The sequence below is a fragment of the Cololabis saira genome, chromosome 8, assembly GCF_033807715.1.
Source record: "Cololabis saira isolate AMF1-May2022 chromosome 8, fColSai1.1, whole genome shotgun sequence".
In the NCBI taxonomy this organism is placed as follows: Eukaryota; Metazoa; Chordata; class Actinopteri; order Beloniformes; family Belonidae; genus Cololabis; species Cololabis saira.
Window position 1 is genome coordinate 21,643,167 of NC_084594.1, and position 21,259 is coordinate 21,664,425.

Genomic DNA, 21,259 nt, shown 5'->3' on the forward strand with positions numbered 1-21,259 from the left:
ACAGCTGTTGGAGAAAAAGCGAAGAAGAACGTGTCCTATTAGCATCAACAGCTATCGTGGCTGATGTGAGCTGTTGCTTGTCGCTTGAATTGACAACTTACCGAGAAATAATATCAAGAAGAAGCCCCTCACTTACCAACAAACCATCACATCCCTTTAGGTATGTCTTCGGCAAAGCCGCGGCTACGACACGGTCGTTGTCAAAGCAGCTACGGTTAGCCTCGGTCATCGTCACTAAATGCTATTTTGTGCAGAAACATGTTGACCTGGTTGAGCCTCGAATCAGAGCGACACTTGTCTGTTTCTGTCTCTTGCGAAGGTGAAAGTATCAACGATGTGGAAAAACGTATTAATGAGCCAATCTAATGTAGGCCAAATCTGGCTTGATAGTTAGGTGTCAACGTTAAGAAGCCCAGACGCAAAACTGTTTTTTATGTTCTTGTTTATTTTTAAAATGTCCTATATTTTCCATACACATTTTCAAACTCACATTCTTCCATTTTATATATATATATAAATAAGATCGTGTTAAATGTGACGGTGTCTTGTCCCTGGCCTGCTCTGTCGTGACATGTTGACATATGATGTCAGTTTCTTCTCCTTCCATTCTTTATATTTTATTTTTATTATATTAGTAATAGATCGTGAGGGGGAAAAATGCAATTACATTTATGATCGTTATCTTAGGATGGATTATGTTTCTTAATGGTATGGCCGCAGTCACTGTGACATCACTTGGGTGTGTGTCTTAACTTGAAATATGTTTTACAATCAGAATCAGAATCAGGTTTATTTGGCCAAGACAGGTAATTTGACTCCGGTTGTTTTGCTCACTGTACAGTAAATAGACAAATGACAGCTCTTATTAACATATATACACATTTTGTTTAAAGTGAAAGGTGCAGCAGTATGAGGTAGACATGTTATTGAAAGGTGCATTGTTACAGCATATGATTTGATTGTAGTTTAGTTTAGTTTAGTGTAGTTTATTTGTTTTCACATATAAAAAAACATTTGTAACACAATATAAAAGTAGAAAGAAATGTGAAGGAGAAAGCCTAAAAACCCTCCAGGGGTTTGACAGGTGGCTTTCTCCATTTACATATATCCAGAGCATTGGAAAGCAGATACAATTTATAACAATGAGGGGGGGGGGGGGGGGGGGACAGTGAATCTAAATACAGAAACATTAAAGAAAAATCAATAAAAATGATAAGATTGGGTACACCTGGTTAAGTTGGAAGACCGTATGGGAAGTATTTATTGTTTAAAAGAGTTGATTTTAGACCTTTTTTTTAATTGATTGGATGAGAATTGCCAAAAAAGTAGTTATTATTATTATTATTATTATTATTATTATTATTATTATTATTGCACAATGGTTGATTACTCTGAGTGATGAGAGTTCATCAGAGCAACAGCTTGGGGGGGAAGAAACTGTCTCTGTGTCTGGAGGTGTCATGTCATGTGCCACAGTACACAACAATAGCATACTAAATTATCATAGCAATGAACTAAACAGAACAACTAAAATGTATTCTTTGAAAGAAAGTATAGTATTTGATATTTTAGACAAAAATTTGGGGCCTTAAGATGTTTTTAAAGTTCAGTGTTTGATTTATTACCTCAAATGGTGCCACTCCTTCAATGTGCCTCTGATACCAGTTGTCACCCTTTTACTTTTGCACAGAAACACTGTAAACACTACCAGCAGCCCTGTGACCCAAGCAAATGATGTGCTGCAGTTGAAGATGGGGGGTAGTGGCTCCAAATCCAAAGGATTTTGGTCTTTTTCTGGCTCAAGTAGTGGAGATGATCCGGCCAAAGATGCAAACGAGCAGACACTGACGAGAGTTCGAAGTTTCCCAGGTGCAACGCCTTTTGTGTTTACCAGACGAAGGTAAATATAGGCTCTATAAATCTTAAGATGTGTTATAGCAGGGCCATAAACTACGTTATAGAGTTAAAACTAATAGATATGTAGATAGCCATCTTATGTAAATGTTCAGTTTGCATGCATTTGTAGATTTTACATTTTGAGTGTACATTCCTATTTCTTCTTTTGAAGCAATCTATATGTGCTATACATACTTAAAACACTAGAGCTTACAAGCTTATACTACTTATACTAAATAGTCCGTATTTTTGGCATATGTAAGTCTTGAGTGTCAAATTACATCATTAGTCACCTACCCTTGTGGAGGAAGAAAATAAAATTCCTGGTCATAGAGAGATGTGCTACATTTGCACAGGAAACTCTTCCACTCACGTGTTACAGTTGATCAGTATTATTGGTTCTAAGAATAACTGAACTATATATTCATTCTTTCTACACAACAATTCAGATCCATCCTGTAGCTCATTTTTGCCCTAAAGAGATGACGCATCAGCTCATGTCTGTACTGTTGCGTCCCCTTAATATACTGTACATTCTGACTTAAGCTCATCAGGAGTGTGCGCAAACATCCTGTAGTCTGCTTCAGGCCAGTCAAGATCTAAGGCAGCATTAATTGTTGTTTAATTCAAAGGAATATCTTTGTATCTTCTATATCTTTTTTTAATTTTAAGTGTCATCTATCTGCAGCCATCTTTCGTCCCTGCTTTTGTGCAAAAACCAAAGTACATTTGCACTTCCGTCCTGGTGGTTTAAAAGGTCCTGCGTATGATTTTACAGTATCAATTTTCAGCAATGATGAGCGAGACTCACAGGGCTACATTGGACAGACTCAGGAAGTAATGGAAGGAAAAAAAAATAGTGACAGAGAAAAAGTGTTATGAAAGCAACTTAACCTCCACTACCTATATGGGGGCCCAAAATGCTAAAAAAACAAAACAAAACAAAAAGCATGTAAAAGTTCCTTTGTGCTACTTTAATTACAGTTTTACACCAGTTTTTTTTTGTTTTGTTTTGTTTTCATCATAGCCATCACTTTGTGTAATCTTAACATACTATAGTGCACAAAACTCCTGAGAGGCTGACAGAAAAGGTAGATGCATATGTACTTTTAAAGGCTTGACACCTAAATCCATTCTGTGCTTGTCGCTGCAGCTCTATGTTCTTCGATGAAGATGGAGATTTGGCCCACGAGTTCTATGAAGAAACAATTGTGACAAAAAATGGCCGTAAAAAAGCCAAACTGAGAAGGATTCAAAAAAACCTAACACCTCAGGTGAGAAAATCCACATCTTTAAGTAGGGTTTTACTTTATCAACATCAGTTCTGTGTCATTTTTTCAAACCATTTTTATTTTTCTCTGTTTCCTGCCAGGGGCTTATAAAGCTGGACCACCCGTGCATCCATGTAGATTTCCCAGTTATCATCTGCGAAGCCTGACAGTCTGAGTTTCTCTGAAAATTCACTGTGTCAACTCCGTCCTGTGGTTTCCTCTGCAGGTGGAAGCACCCCGTTCCACCTCTCGAAATAAAACGATCTCTCGATATATCTGATGCCCTGATGTGGACAGGCTGATGCGTTGTGTGCCGAGCCTCTGTGTGTGATCTTTTGGCTCGAAAGGTTAAGTCACCAGTGGGGATGTGTAGGGTTGTCAAATTGGTACAATCTTCTCAGTTTATAGAGATTAGAGTCGGTATGCATGCTGGTGTGATCATGTGCTGACAAAAAAAATATAAATATAACTAAAAAACAATGAAAGATGAAAGTTTTTTTCTGTTCTTTGCTACAGGTTGTTTTCTTATGTTTTATTGAAATCAAGAAGATTAAGTAGAATGTAACCTGTTCTTTTATTTATTTTTCTGTTCATGGTCTTACCTAGAGTGGGGAAGTTTTCCTCTTGTCTGTGTCATCATTTCAACTTGCTTTAGTATGTATAGACCAGAATCAGCGTATGGACAGTAGCCTAGGGAGTTGATATACAGTGGCCCTCAAAAATTTTAAGATGAATAAGATATATGTAATGTTGGATGGACTGGTCCGTGACCTCAGAGCCGCACAACAAGACAGCAGCAGTGAATCAATTAATAGATCCTGTTGTTTTCTTTGCTGCTTTAGCAAACTGTGTTTCACATTTAATTTATTCAAACTGTTTGTTTTTTTTTTCAATTTTTGTTTTTAATTACAAATTGAAATGCTGCAATGTGTCATGCTCTTGTTTATTCTACCCAGCTATTGTAATTTTCCACTATTTTTAAAGTGCATTTACTCCACAAATTAAGAAAGTGTATCAACTTGTCTTCAGTGCCCCCCACCCAAAAAAAAATATATAAATGTGATACCTGTTTTTAGACAGTCACATGGTTTAAAGTCTAAGCCTTTAAATATGCATCTTGTTAACTAATACAAATTCCTGTATAACCCACAACTGATTTTAGGACAAATTCTTGTTGTAATTGTATTATTTGATCACATGCAAACATGTAGAAGAAGTTAGCTTTAAAGGGATTGGATTAATATATGGAAAATTATTTCTTTGTTACTCAAGTAAAGCAGGATAATGATAACAGCAATTCAGCTGTTGGACTAAAGGTTTGAAGTCTTGAACAAACTGACCGGACATGCAGTGGATAGGATGTTCCTGGCCGTCGGATGCAGAGGATATTGAAAAGGCAAAGCGTTGTCTGGAGGTGGAGCACGTGTATAAGCATCAACTAATGAGGTATGGATGAAGAAAGCAGTAAAGGCTGTTAGTTCTCTCTCCATGGGGAAGAGGCTTTCAGAGGTTTTTCTACAAAGCTGCCTAATATTGCTTTCCTCGGAGGATGAAGAGAGCTCTGTGCCAAGATCCACTGAACCTTATTGCTACCATGGAATGATTTCACCCTGCACAGGTCTGCCCTTTTTTTCACCCCTCTTTGAGGGTGCTTTTTCATGGTCTTTGGGGCAGATGCGGTTGTGCAGTTACATTTTGTTGTTTATTTTCAGAAAGCTGAAATAATATATAAGCTATGCAGGGAATTGCCAGGTTGAGGTTAAAAGAAATTGACTGCAAACCACCCACCCACCCCTGGCTTTACTGACCAAAGTATGTGCGCATTTTAAAGATAGGAAATCACAAAGTATTCTATTATTCAAAGACAACATATGAACTTAATAATAAAAAGGAACGTGTGCATTATTTAAATTTAAAATTGATCCTCAGAAATCTGAAACGGGTTCCTTAAGCTCCTTAATGTCTTTTCTTTTCCACTGGTAGAAAGAGGATTCATATAAAACATCTTTCTGAGGAGTGTTGACCTGAGCAAAGGTCAGCCATATGTTTTTGACAAATGGTGGACTTTTGATTCAAAGAGATCCTTTAAGAGTCTCGGCTCTGTATGTTATTACCAAAGATCCAATGACAAATTGTTTGGGAAAGTAAAGCTTTTACTTATGTGTCATGTGTTGATACTGAGTGATGAAGCATCCTTTGGTGTCCAATTAATCAGGTTTTAAAAAAAAGCATTTATATGTTAAATATGATAGTTACCGTAATTAAATATACCGGTAGTCATGTTGTTTTAAACAGGTGATGCCAATAAGTAACTGTAATCGTAAGGTACTTTTTTAAAATCAGTTTTAGGCTCCTCTGAAAAAAAGATGAGTTTCAGTTTATTAATGTAGAATATCATTAAATGTTTCAATTTCATGGCATGAAGGGCCCAATCAATATCAGACCCCCAGGCTCTCTAATCCCCGTAACTACATCAACATCATCAATGTCTTTGATTTGATGGGGGCTAAAATGCCTTACATTAAGCTTTCCCATGAGTGGGGACATTTGGGATGAGACACCATACGGTGAAAACATGTAATATGACCTAAAAACAAACAACAAAAATCACTATTTCTGGTAGGAAGTGAACAACTTGCCCGGACGGTCAACAAGTACAAAAGCCAGGCTTTGTGGTACATGGTTGTGTCAATGCCCTTGGCAAAGATAAGTTACCCTTTTATGTTGGCAGGATGCAGAAAAGTACACTGAAATTTTCACTTGATGACTTTAAGATGTCTTTTCCAGGGATGTTCATACATTTTTTTTTCCCCCTCATCAATATGATGTAAAACCATATTACAAACAATTGGCTGAGGAAGAGGATGGTGCTGGCACTGAACCAGGCTCCCTGCAGATCTGACATGTCCCTGCCAGAGAGAGTGAAGAAGTTTAGAAGTGAAAAATAGCAAAAGCAAGCCCATAATAATGCACATCTTTGGATTAGAGGAAATGAATGAGGCAAACACCTTAACTGTGTTAGCTTTTCATATCCTCAATGCCGCAGTGTATTTTAAAAAAGGTCCCACACACACATAATGTGTTGGTCTGAAATGCTGGTGTTCATGTCATCTGCATTGAATAAATATCCAAGTTATCGTTAACAATCTGTCACTTTTTTACATTTCTATTTTGAATTTTATTTCTCTCACTATTTTTTTGGTTGCAATTATTCAACAGCAATCTGAATAACCCTTATAGAGGAATTTATGAGAGGTATGGTAACACGTGACAAACATACTGCTCATATTAAGACTGATTCAAGAAAATGTGATTACCCTGCAGGTCTGACAGCCCCAGAGCAGGCAGCTCTTTCACACATAAACAGCTCTTATAGTAACAGATGGTTTTAATCGCGATATGGCGGATAAAGTTACTCTTTCTACACCAAATGAAAAGTAGGCAGTCATATAAAGAGATGGACTTATGCCAAATGTGTGTAATGTGGAAGTTAAACAGAGGAGGAGCTTCCTGGATATTTAAAGAGCTGTCAGTGGCACATTTTAGTGCAGAATGAGCAACCAACTTTTTTTTTCTTTTTTGCTGACTTTGAAAGCATTGAGATTCAAAACAAATTAACTTGAGTTTGATCTGAACATTTGAGAGGAAAACATTGCTGGTAAGAGACTTAATCAGAATTCTTCTTCAAAGGATGTCGTTTATTGGTAAATTGTGATAGCTTTGAGATTATTTGCTTAAATTACATAAGAATACACATATTTTAAGTTGTATTGTCCGCAGGGCACAGTACAAATTCAAAGCAGCTGTGTATCATCACAACCAACTTTTACATTTCTTTTGTAGCGCCACTGTTTTGGATTGTATTAAATATGTATAATACATTATCATTCGTTAGAAGCAAAACGCCACTCTTTTTTTTTTTAATATATATATAATTTTTGATAGTTATGAGTGTTAAGCCTGAATTATGGTTCTGCGTTAAATCGACGCCCGTAGGGTACGGCGTACGGTGCGCGTCGCCGCGTTCCCATACGCCGTAAGGCTGCGTTGGTGTAACGCGGAACCATAAATCATCCTTTACGGCGTTGTCTGCTCGTGTGAACGAAACCTGCCGCGCAACCATATTTAAGAATAAACTATTGTGGAGGGGGGATATGGATACTGTAAAAGTACTTTATGTACAAACTCATGTCTGAGTTGTTCAGTTTTATAGTTACATGTTAAAAATGCCTGGTTTTAAAATTAGACTAAATTTTTTAGAATGAAAAAACGACAATTGACTGATGCATACATATTTTAATAGACCGCCTCCCCCTCCTCCTCAGCAGAATGGATCGATCCGCGGTTGCTCAACTTTTACCTTCCTGCCGCGATATATTTTAGCCGTAGTTGAATTGTAGTTGTCGAGATGGATTGAGCCAAATATGACTGCTATTTTTCACATGGCAGGGCAGAAAGGGACTATATATGACGGTTTCATGAGCGGACTTCACCAGTTTCTTTGGCGTCAAAAGAGCAGGTTAGATTGAACTGAAGAAGCACGTCTGCTAACTTAGCAACGCCAGTGTTAGTTTCAATGAAACTTTGAGCTAACGTGGCTAAGTTACTTAATTCCCCTCCTTTTAACTCGTAACATAAATTTTAAGAGGTCCCAAGGGAAAAAACCCGTACTTTTACAATTACTCGTATTTATATAGACACTTCCTCTGTGTTGTAGCATTCTTAACATGTAACTTGTGTCAGGGAGACAATGCTGAAGTTAGCTTCCTATTCACTAAAAGACTAACGTGAGTTTTACAGCAATGAGTCCACATTTGACCAGGTCCCGTTCAAAAACCGCCAAACGTAAACGACTCAAACCTGGGTTATATTAACTCTCAGATAGTAAAGAATGTTTTCCAACCCAGTGTGATATTTGTGAAATATTTATGTTTGTAAAAGTGCAGACTGCGGTTGAATTGGTTTGATATTGGATATTGGATATTATTAATTCAACACCCATAAAACTGATTTTGGTCATATTGCTTGTGATGTGTTCATGGTCATCTACACTATATATCACAAGAGAGTAATTATTATAAAATCATATTATGGGCTGATTTAATGAGGTTTAATGAATTCAACACCCATAAAACTTGTGATACATAACACCGATTGTTTTCATTAAACCTCATTAAATCAGCCCATAATATGATTTTATAATAATTACTCTCTTGTGATATATAGTCTAGATGACCATGAACACATCACAAGCAATATGACCAAAATCAGTGGTATGTATCACAAGTTTTATGGGTGTTGAATTCATTAAACCACATTAAATCAGCCCATATATATGATTTTTAAATCAGCCCATATATATGCCCATATATATGATTTTTTTTTTAATAATTACTGTTTTGTGATATATAGTTTAGATGACCATGAACACATCACAAGTGGTTTGACCAAAATCAGTGGTATGTATCACAAGTTTTATGGGTGTTGAATTCATAATATCCAATATCAAACCAATTCAACCGCGGTCACATTTGACCAGGTCCCGTTCAAAAACCGACAAACGTAAACGACTCAAACCTGGATTATATTCACTCTCAGATAGTAAAGAATGTTTTCCAACCCATTGTGATATTTGTGAATTATTTATTATGTTTGTGAAAGTGCAGTTGGACCAGGTCCCGATATTGAAACATCTTTTGCGATAAGATTACTGGGGGTTAGATGGAGAAGAATAGGAAATAACTATATTGTAATATTGAAATGTAAGAAGAACCAACGTATAAGGATAAACACATTGTTAAAAAAGAATTAAAGGGCAGAGACAAGCTGTTGACCAGGTAATGCATTAAGGCACCTGGACACCAACTTGTACAAAAAAGCTGTATTTTATTTTAACGTGACATTTACGGGCATCCTCAAGTGGGAAGGGCTGCTCCCAAAGATTAGGCAAAACAATGCCCAGTGGACAGGATACTGTGTATCTGTACACACTGACAATAATGTGGATAAAGCAGAGTAAGTAAAGAAAAAATATAAATGACATAAGTTTGGCATGCCTAACAGAGTCAATAATAAAGACTACAAAAAAGCAAAAATAATAGTGAAACAATTGAAGAGGTGGAGGAGAGGTGAGGGAGTTAACAGTCATTGTTCATTTTTGCTTTTCAAATATTTATTTGGTGAAAAAGAAGAGATTGGTTTGAGGAGAAGATGGGCTTCTATGAATCGTAAGACCAATACAACCTTCACAATTCTCATAGTTTGTTTTATATATTATTTACTGTCTAATGGGCAATTTATTACAGGTTTGAGTAGTCTTAAGTACTGAGGTTTTTGATTGGGACTTGGTCTAATGTGTTTTAAAAGTAAAAAAAAAGAGGTGAAATGGCTTAATTTAATAAAGATTTCTCAAATGCAGACTGTTTTATATATTGTTTACTATTAAAAGGATACTGGTAATTGTGGTTTTTGAACTGGAGTGGTATAAGCTGGCGCTTTTGCTTTAAAATTCAGTGGATTGGTCCTTTTAGCCTTTTTTATGAATCTGAAGCCAACTTCAGCATTGCACCAGAGTTGACATTTAATTCTACATCTGATGCTAATCATAAGTTTGATGTCTTGCCCAACCATACTTATTTTAACATCCTTATTCACACCCATATCTGCCTTAAGATTGTTACTTTTGCAACACTTGTAGCTCAGCATTTCCTTTTTCGTCCACATTTGTGTTTTTTTTTGTTACTGAAATACCCATTGAGATATTTGAAGCCATTTATTTTATTTTATTTTGGTCTGAATTTCATCACACTGCTTCTTCTTTTCTAGAGTGAGAGGTCTGAGGGTGAGCAGTGACCATGGAGGCTGCGTTTCACACCCTCTGCGCCACACTTGGCCGGCTGCCCTGGTTGCTTCTGACTCTGTTTACATCATGGACAGTCATGTGTTCAGCAGACACAAAGCAGACAAGATGGCCCTTATATTCTCAGAAGCCAGTTGTTCTCGTCTGGAATGCTCCAACTCAGGAGTGTGGAACACGGCATCGTGTTACTCTATCCTTGAAACAGTTTGACATTGTTGCAACCCCCAATGAGGGCTTTGTCCGACAAAATCTCACAATGTTCTATAAGGAGCGCCTTGGGTTGTATCCCCATTATGAGAGAGGAGGCATTGCAGTGAACGGAGGCCTTCCACAGCTTGTCAGTCTCACTCAGCATTATGAAAAGATGCCTGATGAGCTGGAAAAGTACATACGAGAGCCAAAAGCAAAAGGTTTGTCTGTAATTGACTGGGAGGAGTGGCGCCCATTGTGGATCAGAAACTGGGATACTAAAGATATCTATAGAAATAAATCACGGGAACTGGTGGCCAAAAAGAACCCCACGTGGACTCCAGAACAAGTAGCCAAAGTTGCACAACAAGAATTTGAGCTATCAGCTCAAAAATTCATGCAAGGGACCCTAAAACTTGCAAAGAGTCTGAGGCCCAATCAACTCTGGGGTTTCTACCTGTTTCCAGATTGTTACAACCATAACTACAAGGATGACCTGAACAACTACATGGGTCATTGTCCTCCTGTGGAAGTGGCCCGCAATGATCAACTAAACTGGTTGTGGATGGAATGTACAGCTTTTTTCCCGTCAATATACCTGGGTTCGGTACTGCGCTCCTCAACTCACGGGCGCCTCTTTGTCCGAAACAGAGTGAAGGAGGCAATGCGCCTGGCATCTGTTGGAGATGGATTAGCACGTCCTGTTTTTGTGTATACCCGGCCTACCTACAACAGTCAGATGACCCTCCTAACTGAGGTTAGTAGTTACATTCATTACTGTATAACATGTAGTTGGAGTATATATACTGTATATACATTTTTAATGAAATACCTTAAGTTTCATGAGCACATCTGTTTCCATTCTGGTTTTGAGAGACATGGGTCAGCTGTCCACAGGTGCCACCAATATTGATTATCAACTGTAATTTATCAGCGTTTACGTAAAAAAAAGCAGAAAACTGACTTTAAGCATGTATGTCACATACATGCTTAAAGTATTAAAGTATAAAGTATTGGGCCGCTCGGTGGCGCAGTGGGTTAAGCAGCGGGCCATATATTGAGGCTACAGTCCTCCTCCTGCAGCGGTCGCGGGTTCGAATCCAGCCCACGCACCTTTGCTGCGTGTCTTCCCCGTTCTTTCTCTCTACCCCTTTCCAATCTGCATCTCCAATAAAGGGCCACTAGAGCCCAAAAAAACCTTTAAAAAAAAAGTATAAAGTATTAAAGTATTTCAACTCACATGGGAACCTTTTTTCCCTCTTTATTTTATTTCATTTTATTAAAACTGATGAGCTAACATTTGGGCGATTGATACACACGGCACTTAGAGTATATATAATATTTGTTTCAACAAACATGGCACAGCTTTTGTTGCCATGTTTGTTAAACCATGGATTACATACTTTTTCATTGAGCTGCTGTATTTAGTTAAACAAAAATTCAGATCAAATGTTTGGTATTTTCCTTGTTATTTGGAGAACCTCTAAAGTGTTAGTGTTCATCTTTTGTAGATGGATTTGGTTTCCACTATTGGTGAGAGTGTCGCTCTTGGAGCTGCAGGCGTAATCTTCTGGGGAGACACCGCCTATGCAAACGCTGTAAGAGCCGTACCACCTCTGCTTGTTTAATCTTTACTGTTGTTCAGTCTCACATCTCTTATTCTGTTCTGCAGACTGGCTGCTCCACCCTGAATAAGTATCTTTTGGGAACGCTTGGCCAGTACCTCCTCAATGTTTCCACGGCAGCAGAGCAGTGCAGCCGGATGCTGTGTAAATCCCGCGGCCGCTGTCTCCGTCGTGTATCAGACAGTGACGTGTATCTACATCTCAGCCCCTCAACGCACAAAATAGAAAGTCAGAGTGGGCAGCTGAAGGTGACGGGAGTACCCGGTCAAGCCGAGCTGGCAGCTTTCCGCACACATTTCCGGTGCCAGTGCTACAGTGGGTACAGGGGCGACGGCTGTGAGCAGAAAGAAAAAGGGAGGAATAGAGCCTCCTCTGTCTTAGGAACCTGGCCTCTCTGCCTTTTGCTCCCACTTGGTCTCCTCACTCTGCTTCATTAAGGAAACCAGGAAGTACGCAACTATTTGCTGCTTTTGCCAGTAGTGAAAGGGAAAGTTCACACAACATGGTAAGTTACTCTAGCTCAGTGACAGTGATGCTTTAGAAGCAGCAGCAGCAGCAGCAGCAGCAGCAGCAGCTTCTGTGGCTCAGATCAGAGATTCACCAGGGACGATGTTTTATCCCAGCACAAACACACTGAACAAAAGATATTCATGTGTGACAAGCTACATTGTGGGGTTTCTGGAAAGTGCTCATGAAAATATTGTCCACTCAATAGTGTTATAACTGGTCCCTTAACTTTTATCTAATTATGCCAAAAAACAGAACTAGCTCTGACAGGTGTTTGCTGTGGTACAAGATGAGGAAATATTGAACCACACTACATTCAGAAGATTTGTTTTGTCTCTTGAGAAGAAATCTTAATTAAAATATTGAGATCAACAAAAAGATAAATGTTTTAGTAGATGTTGTGATTTTAATCTATGATTAACACAGATTTTACTGTGAAAACAAGTTACGCCGGAAAAATTCTTTTTTTGGCATTCAGGTAATGTCACGTCTGCCTTTTTTTTATACGGTATGTATTTCATTGAAAAGATGCTAGCATTTGATACGTACAAATGTTTTTTTTTTCCCAGATCTGTTGAAAGTTTTACCACAGAATTGCCAAAGGTTTGCTTTTCAGAAAACAAGTATTTTTTAGTACTTTTCTTGGCTTCTTTGAAACTAATGTAATAGGGTTTGAAAATGTAGGGTTTAGATTAAACAATAATATTAGTCGCTAAAATAAAAGATCAACAGGCTCATAGACTCAGTAACAGCCGAGCTTCAGTGACATCTGATGTCTTTCTGTGCAGTTTGAATCATATCCTGCAGCTCGTGTTAGGATTTCTGCTGCTGACACTGTGCCGATAGCAGTCGATAAACATGTTGAGATGTTTATCACCAATTTATTTCCAATTCTGACGCTACCAAAGCAATTTCATAGTTACTCAGTAGCTTGTGTTTTTAGTAACTAAAGCTGAGTTGTGATAGCAGTGGGCAGGTGTTGTTGCTTAATAATAGGAACAACTGAATAATGTTCAGAAGACATTAAAGTAGTATTTTATATTATGTTGCTATTCTTTTAATTCAGCACTTTAAGTATTTTTCCCTTGCTGTGGACTTCATTCTCTGTTTTCTACTAATGATAATCCCTGTTTACAAAAAACAGGGAAACTGTACTGTCAGTGCATTTAGGGAGTTTTCTCCCATAGTGTGTCATGTTAGAGAGATGTTCCACTGTGAATGTTGTCCAAAAAGAAAAATATCTTTTTTTTCTGTCATATGAAATTAAAATGACCAAAATCATTACAACTAAAGTTTTAAAAACATGATGTTCATAACTTTCCTTGTTTTGGTTTTGCTGTATCGACTTTTGTGCCACTCTGTTTTGGAAGAAACTTTATTTCAGTAAAACAGGAAATTTAAAAGCCTTATTTTGCCAACATGTGCTGCTGTTTAATTTTTTAAAAACATATTGGCCAAAGGGTTCTGTTTCTCAGACATTTCATATTCACTTTATACAATGGCGAATGTCATTATTAGAAAAATAAATAATAATAAAACAAGTCATTTGTATTTGTGTATTATTTTCTGTCTATAGTCAGAAGCTGTCCCTGATGACATTATAAACTTCTGAATTGTATGTTATGTGTTCCAGCTATATAAGAACTAACTCATCTAAGTTTTTATTCATTGTACAAACCATTTTCAAAAGTGCTAGAACTGTACCATCTGGTGAAAAACCATTCAGATGTACAGTTTCATGGCCTTAAAACTGCTAATACTTGAGTGTCATCTAAATAATAAATGTTTCATTTCATATATTGAGGTTTGTAGTGTTTGGATTGATACTTTTCTAGTGAGGCTATGGACTGTTTTAAAACCTTAACACTTGTAGAATATTTAAAGGAGACATTTTCTTTTTTTTGTTGGTTGCTTTAAGTTGACACAATTTCCTGAGGTCTTCACAAAACCCATGTAACACACTGGTCAAATATATTACAGGGAAACACCCTTTTCAACTGTGTCTTACTGCTTTGTTTATAGCAGCATGGTTTAAGTCCACCACTTCACCCCAACCCTTTTATTGCACTGCAATTACCAGTTTTGAAATTAGTGTAAAGGCTTTGTGCTACCCACTTCTGTGGAACAATGAGAAGTTACGTGAAGATCAAGATGTGAAGGCTGGGTAGTTCTACTCTGATCTAGGTCTATGTTGTCGACTTTCAGCAAATCTGAATCGATGACTGGTTGTTGTTTTTGAGCTGGTAGACACTTCAAACACAAATAAATTGACTAAAGTGCAGGAAATACACACACACACACACACACACACACACATATATATATATATATATATATTTTTTTTTTTTTTTTTTTTTTTTTTTTTTTTTTTACTTTTTTTAGTCCCTTTTTACCCCTCCCCTGCATGTGTGTGCTAAGTGTACTGCTGCCAACAAAATAAGTTTCCCCACTGAGGGAGAAAATAAAGGATTATCTTATCTTATTTTATCTTATCTTATCTAGCCTATAGTGACGATGGTTGTGAAACTCTAAACCTATAAACTTCTGTTAATTAAAAAGACCTTGCTCTTGGGAAAAAATGTTTTAAATAAAACCAGTATCTGAATTTAATATAAGTAATTTACATAAACATAGCACTACGTTTTCTTTTGGTTGCCACGACAGGAAATTACGTATGTTACTTAGCATTGTTTTGTGCAGCACATAAGAACTTCCGACGAAGAACAAGTGGTTAATAGATTTGGCTGTTCTGTATCTCTGTTCTTCACACCTGGTAGATTTAAAATATATTTGATACACAAACCCTAACATTTTTTTTTTTTACTGTGTCCATACTTTAGCATTTATAATTTGGCATCACTCTTGCTCCCAGTTGTTTGGAAATCCACCATTCACTGTGTGGGCAGTATTTTTATCGGTAAAAATTAATGTATGGATTTAAGCACACTATTCTCCCGAAATTCTGATCGATAGCAACGAGCAGCACCGACCTGAAGTATTAAAGCGATACTTCCTCTTACGGACAACATTGCTGGAGATATGACGATAACAAAGAGAGTCTCGTCATCTTGTTATTGAGGTCCGCTCTGTGTCGGTATGTTGAATTTGTTCTGCAGCTGAAGGAAATCTGCGGTCCATTTAGCTGGAGCCAGAGATGCTAGCTGTCACACCTGAGGAGCAGATAACTGTCTTTAACCTGCTGAACCACAGCTTGTAATCTCGTTATCCTGAACCGTTAACTGTCACACGGATGGTTATTAATTATAAATTTTTTGGGTGGTCATTCTTTCGTTCTGTTATGCGTATTCTCTATGTCTCAAACTGTGAAAACGTAGATTATCTATTTAATTACCTGCTAATGGATAATAATCATTATACTTCCAACCGCGGTTGAATTGGTTTGATATTGGATATTGGATATTCGACATTCAACACCTATAAAACTTGTGATACATACCACTGATTTTGGTCAAACCACTTGTGATGTGTTCATGGTCATCTAGACTATATATCACAAAACAGTAATTATTAAAAAATCATATATATGGGCATATATATGGGCTGATTTAATGTGGTTTAATGAATTCAACACCCATAAAACTTGTGATACATACCACTGATTTTGGTCATATTGCTTGTGATGTGTTCATGGCCATCTAGACTATATATCACAAGAGAGTAATTATTATAAAATCATATCGTGGGCTGATTTAATGAGGTTTAATGAATTCAACACCCATAAAACTTGTGATACATAACACCGCTTGTTTTCATTAAAGCTCATTAAATCAGCCCACGATATGATTTTATAATAATTACTCTCTTGTGATATATAGTCTAGATGACCATGAACATATCACAAGTGGTTTGACCAAAATCAGTGGTATGTATCACAAGTTTTATGGGTGTTGAATTCATAATATCCAATATCCAATATCAAACCAATTCAACCGCGGTTTGATTACTTGTTAATGGATAATAATCCTTATACTTCCAGGCTAGAATTCATTTTCAGTCTTTAATTTATGCAGATTTCCAGCTGCTGCAAACGTTCTTCTTGTACTGATAGTATTGGTCTTGATAATAGTCTTGATAATAGTCAGATACTGTGTTGTTGGTGCAACACACGACAAGACCTGAGAACAGGTTTCAGTTACAGTCATCAGCTTTTGTGACTGTAACTGTAGTATTTTAAACCTCACTGGTTCAGTTTTTGGTTTGAAGCATTCAGAATTTGTGATCACATCTAATTTCTCTGGAACATGATTTTTAGTAGATCCTAAAAATAATCTTATGAAAGCTAAGATGTAATTTTTGTGATTGTTAGGCTGATCCACTTTAATATAAAACACAAACCATTGCTATGATGATCTCTCAAAACCATACATTTTCTGCAACTCTTTTCCAGGTTTTTTTTTATCTGGGTGAAATGAATTTCTTTCGTAATCGTCTTTTTGTTTTGGGCCTGGTGCTTCTGGGCACATTGCTGCTGTACCTGCTGCTACCGTCCATTCGCCAGGGCAATACAGAGCCATCCCTGACAGCTCAAAGAGTAGGGCTGCTGACCACTGCTCCCCCTGCTATCCCATCCGTCAATGTGTCCATTCGCACTGGACAATTACCCGGGGACCCACCACTGTTCTTCCGAGAAGCTTTACCTGTAGATGGAGCCGGACGGCAAATTTTGCCAAGGTGAGCTGAGAAATGGAGAGGCTTGTTGAGCAGGTAACATACTTTGCAATTGGAGTCAACAAGACAAAGTAGTTGAAAGGGTAAACACACCAGATAGAGAGGCTGGTAATTTAAAATGTTTGTACTGACTCCATATGAATACAGAAAGTGCTGGCAGTTGACTTGTTAGATTTGAAAATCCTGAGAAACAAGTGTATTCCTCTGTGCAGGCTGCAAGTTGTCCTTCTACATGGCCAGGCTTTCACTTCCAGGACCTGGGAAGAACTGGGTACCATGGCTCTGCTGGCAACTAATGGCTATCAGGCTTTAGCAATGGATCTGCCAGGTAAAACTTGACTCTTACTCCATATACTAACCACTGAGATTGGTATAAACAGTCACGATAATGTGAAAATTACCACATTGCTCTTAACTATATAAAAGTGGAATATATGTTTTTCTTAAAGTTGAATCTGAAGGTAGATCTCAAGTTTAATAAAAAATAAAAGTCTAAACTTGCTCATTGTTTATTGGTAGTAGTCAGATTTTTCACTTTTATTTCACCAGGTAACAGATTCTCTTTTATAAACATGTTCAACTACAATGTACAAGTTTCATTGGTTTTTACTAGTGTAATAAACAAAAAGATGAAAAATGATTGTATTGTTATGCCATCTAAAGCTGCTGCTGGTTCTTAACTTTTTATAATCTTTAACAGTTGTGTTGGTTTGTAAAGCCTGGCTTTCACGAGCTGATGGCGCCCCCTTGTGGTTCAAATATTGTAAGACTCTCAACAGTTAATTGTTGCTGATATGAAAACATTCATCCCTATTCAGTTCTGTTGTCTCGGTGAGCCCTCATTTGTGCCACACTAATATTAGCAAATAAAATTAACTTTTTGAGAGCTATATTGTATCATGGTATGGGACTGAAGCACTCTCATTGTATGTGTATGTTTTTTCACATATTCTTTTTATCTGAGGGTATGGAAAGTCACCTGACTCGGAGGCTCTGAAGACCGACCAGAACCGAGTGGACCTCCTTGCAAGGTTCATGGAGTCTTTGGGTGTCAGGGCAGCTGTGCTTTTGAGCCCTTCAATGAGCGGACATTACTCCATCCCTTTCCTCTTGAAGAACAGTGCTAAGCTACAAGGCTTCGTTCCTATTGCACCTGTTGGTACCCGGAGTTATTCTCCACAACACTACAACAATATTCAGGTTAGAGAGTACAGAATATGTTAATGAGACCTTCTGATGAGTTATACACATGTAGATTTAAAACAAATATAATGGAATTATGTCAGATGTGTTTTCAGCGAGAAATATGAAACAAACTAATTTGGTTTTTCCTAAGACATTGTGGTTGACTGTGATTAACTTCTTTTTTTTTTGGACAAACTGAACCACCAACTGGAGGAATTACAATTAGAATTGTATTTATTATCATTGTACCAGTACAATGAAATTGGCGGTACTAACCCTTAAAGTGCAGAAGACACATTTAAAACGACAAGATTACACACACACACACACACACACACACACACACACACACACACACACACACACACACACACACACACACACACACACACTAGCAGCTTAAGGAGACAAAACAAAAAAAACTGTAGATTGCAGAGACCCCGTGCAAAGATAGGCACATACGTAGACATTAAAATTCAGCATTCAGAAATTAAAGTCACTATTTATACACAGTTATTTTCACACCTTTGTTTGCTGACATCATTGCATTGTCTAATTCCCGTCTTCGACTTCTCATTAATGCTTTCCAGACTCCTACTCTGATTGTATTTGGAGCGCTGGACACAAATCTGGGTGCCCAGTCCCACAAGAACCTCCTACAACTTCCTAATCACTACGTGCTCAAATTGGAAGGAGCTCGCCATGCTTGCTACATGGACAAACCTCGTGAATTTCACCAGGGATTGATGGAATTCCTCAGAAAACTTGAGTGAAATGTGTATTATAGGAAGATAAGTTTTATTTTCATGTTATCAGCAGAAGAAAGATAATGGTTATGGGTGTCTTTTTTTTTTTTCTTTCAGATAACGTATAACGGTACAGGTGTTTCCACTGTTTCAATTAAAACTCCATAGCTTAGCTCAGCTTGTTGTTAAAAAAATGCTTTAGATATGTGTAGCATCGAGTCATGTTTCATGAGTTGTATGTCCTGCATGTTAAAACACAGAACGTGCTTGAATCACTGTTGCCACATTTGTGGATCACTTTTATGTAAGTTGTAAATATGCAAGTGCTGCCGTTGCCTGTATTTAAAGCTTCTTTCATTTTCACTCAAGAGAAACAGACTTAAACATAAAAGCAACGACCTCTGCTTCCAACTAAAAGGTTGTGCTTGATTAGAGCCGGCTATACTGATGAATATTGTAATAAAAGATGTACACAGGACTATAGACCGTATAAAAATGATTAAAATGTATGTATATAGTGTGGATGCAGTTTAATGAAAAATACCTTCATGTGTTCGGACAATCGTAAAAAAAAATATTCTAGGAACATTATGTGGGCTGCTTGAAATAAAAAGTCTGAGTTGACACAATGCTTATGGGTACCGAGCTATTGTATGACTTTCTCCCTGGAAATGTACATGACAGCTTCATCGCTCTTTTACCTTTATTTTGACAGGTGATAAATATTTTTTTGCCAGTGGACATCTTTGTGCTAAAGTAGCCTATATAAAGTATATTGGTTCAACTCTAAACATCTGCGGAAAGGAAATGTAACCTTCACACTGATGAATTGGCAATTTGACAATACAGCAGTTTGTACAACTGCTGCTGTTCATGCAGGATTGGTGCCGTACAGGTGCCAATCAACCTCTGATCGGCAGCTCATCCAGTGTCACATTTAATAAGGTATCTAATGACAGGACATGACATGCAATGCCCTCAGTATAATCTATTTTAACAGCTGCAGTCCCAGCCACTGCTCCCCACTGTACATGCTTGAGTCTGCGGCAGATTACTTGCAGAAAGAAAGAACGAGCCTTTCTCTCTAAATTTTATAAATACGTATTTCAAAGGAAGCAACACATCTAGAAGCCGAACATTTTTATTAAATAGGAGTTGTGGTGCTTTAACTCGAACTTTACTGACCCACGTTTAAAGTGCACCAGCAGCAAGCTGACATAAGAGCAAACGAGACGTCACAGTTACAAAATGGCATAGTCCATTTCAGGGGTACGAAGATTTCATGACAATAACTCCCCCAAGTGTGATAAAGTGATACATAGTGTGATTTTGCTGCAAAAATGAAGATAATATACATCAGTCATTTAAGACAAAATCTGTGTTTGGAACTCTTTCTTTGTAGGGATCCGAGTCTTACTTAGGGATGGCTAACCCCCTGCAACTACCCTCTTCACTCGAAACTCGTCTGTAACGTAACCGCTTCACTGTCAACACTAGTTAACAAACAACCTGCTTCCCGGAGCCAACTTCTGCGTTAAATCGACGCAGAGCCTACGCCGTAGTCTAGTCATCGAGCGCTGCTGCGATATGTCAACGTCGCCGCCATATTGGATGTGGCAAGACTGCGCTGTAAACTATCAGAAATCAGAATCAGAATCAGAAAAGGGTTTATTGCCAAGTTTTCACACGAGGTATTTGTTTTGGGGATTGATGCAACACAATACAAATATAAAAACAAATATATAAGAGATAAAATAAAATTAAATGTATAAACAATAAAAAGTATAAACAGTAAAATAAAATGTAGACCGGAAATGTACAAAATGAGGTTTTAAAGTGCCGGGTGAGTCTGTACAAAAGTGACTTAGGAACTTAGGGTAGGTAAAAAGTATAGACAGTAAATGGACTTATTTTCATAAAGCGCCTTTCTACAAAGAAATTTACGTTTTACGTCTCATTTATTCATTCACACAGGCACTAATATACTTGGGAAACAGTTAGTCACCAAATATAATATTTAATTTTCTGAGATGGCAAAAATAAGAACTTTATTGATCCCACAGGAGTAAATCATGTTATATCAGCTATAGAGAACAAGGTAGTGCCGAAAAACACTATATATACCCTCTCACAAAAATAATAAAATAGAGAAACATATTTTCTCATCAACAAAACAAATTAAAAAAATTTCAAATAACAAAATAACATATTTGAACCATTTTTCAAACACTTGAAAAATCTTAAATATGTTTAGGTAAAATATGCTTTGTTGATGAGAAAATATGTTTCTCT

At 37.4% G+C, this 21,259-nt stretch overlaps 3 protein-coding genes across 5 annotated transcripts; all 3 read left to right on the forward strand.

The window, feature by feature from the left end:
• Window positions 1-4,204, forward strand: tusc2b (tumor suppressor 2, mitochondrial calcium regulator b). The gene is made up of 4 exons (XM_061728511.1): window positions 1-160; window positions 1,691-1,900; window positions 3,050-3,170; window positions 3,269-4,204. The coding sequence occupies exons 2-4, from the start codon at window positions 1,752-1,754 to the stop codon at window positions 3,332-3,334; spliced, it is 336 nt and encodes a 111-aa protein (XP_061584495.1). The 5' UTR covers window positions 1-160; window positions 1,691-1,751; the 3' UTR covers window positions 3,335-4,204.
• Window positions 4,205-6,720: 2,516 nt separating this feature from the next.
• Window positions 6,721-14,108, forward strand: hyal2b (hyaluronidase 2b). Of its 3 annotated transcripts, none has more exons than XM_061727211.1 (4): window positions 6,721-6,825; window positions 9,993-10,972; window positions 11,727-11,813; window positions 11,888-14,108. In XM_061727211.1, the coding sequence occupies exons 2-4, from the start codon at window positions 10,022-10,024 to the stop codon at window positions 12,275-12,277; spliced, it is 1,428 nt and encodes a 475-aa protein (XP_061583195.1). In that variant the 5' UTR covers window positions 6,721-6,825; window positions 9,993-10,021; the 3' UTR covers window positions 12,278-14,108. The 3 variants fall into 3 exon arrangements, with proteins under 3 accessions (XP_061583195.1, XP_061583194.1, XP_061583196.1); XM_061727210.1 differs by lacking the exon at window positions 6,721-6,825 and adding an exon at window positions 7,523-7,686; XM_061727212.1 differs by lacking the exon at window positions 6,721-6,825 and adding an exon at window positions 9,147-9,182.
• A 966-nt stretch (window positions 14,109-15,074) lies between these two features.
• abhd14a (abhydrolase domain containing 14A) lies at window positions 15,075-19,491 on the forward strand. Its single transcript, XM_061728512.1, has 5 exons — window positions 15,075-15,441; window positions 16,756-17,039; window positions 17,249-17,364; window positions 18,001-18,236; window positions 18,812-19,491. The coding sequence occupies exons 2-5, from the start codon at window positions 16,777-16,779 to the stop codon at window positions 18,992-18,994; spliced, it is 798 nt and encodes a 265-aa protein (XP_061584496.1). The 5' UTR covers window positions 15,075-15,441; window positions 16,756-16,776; the 3' UTR covers window positions 18,995-19,491.
• The last annotated feature ends 1,768 nt before the right edge of the window (window positions 19,492-21,259 follow it).

Bases quoted from the DNA above. Each gene is read 5' to 3' on its own strand.
- tusc2b (XM_061728511.1), top strand. From the start codon at position 1,752: ATGGGGGGTAGTGGCTCCAAATCCAAAGGATTTTGGTCTTTTTCTGGC. The intron at 1,901-3,049 runs GTAAATATAGGC...TTGTCGCTGCAG, and splicing joins TTTGTGTTTACCAGACGAAG to CTCTATGTTCTTCGATGAAG. The intron at 3,171-3,268 runs GTGAGAAAATCC...GTTTCCTGCCAG, and splicing joins AAAAAAACCTAACACCTCAG to GGGCTTATAAAGCTGGACCA.
- hyal2b (XM_061727211.1), top strand. From the start codon at position 10,022: ATGGAGGCTGCGTTTCACACCCTCTGCGCCACACTTGGCCGGCTGCCC. The intron at 10,973-11,726 runs GTTAGTAGTTAC...CATCTTTTGTAG, and splicing joins AGATGACCCTCCTAACTGAG to ATGGATTTGGTTTCCACTAT. The intron at 11,814-11,887 runs GTAAGAGCCGTA...TCTGTTCTGCAG, and splicing joins ACACCGCCTATGCAAACGCT to ACTGGCTGCTCCACCCTGAA.
- abhd14a (XM_061728512.1), top strand. From the start codon at position 16,777: ATGAATTTCTTTCGTAATCGTCTTTTTGTTTTGGGCCTGGTGCTTCTG. The intron at 17,040-17,248 runs GTGAGCTGAGAA...TCCTCTGTGCAG, and splicing joins GGACGGCAAATTTTGCCAAG to GCTGCAAGTTGTCCTTCTAC. The intron at 17,365-18,000 runs GTAAAACTTGAC...TTTTTATCTGAG, and splicing joins TTTAGCAATGGATCTGCCAG to GGTATGGAAAGTCACCTGAC.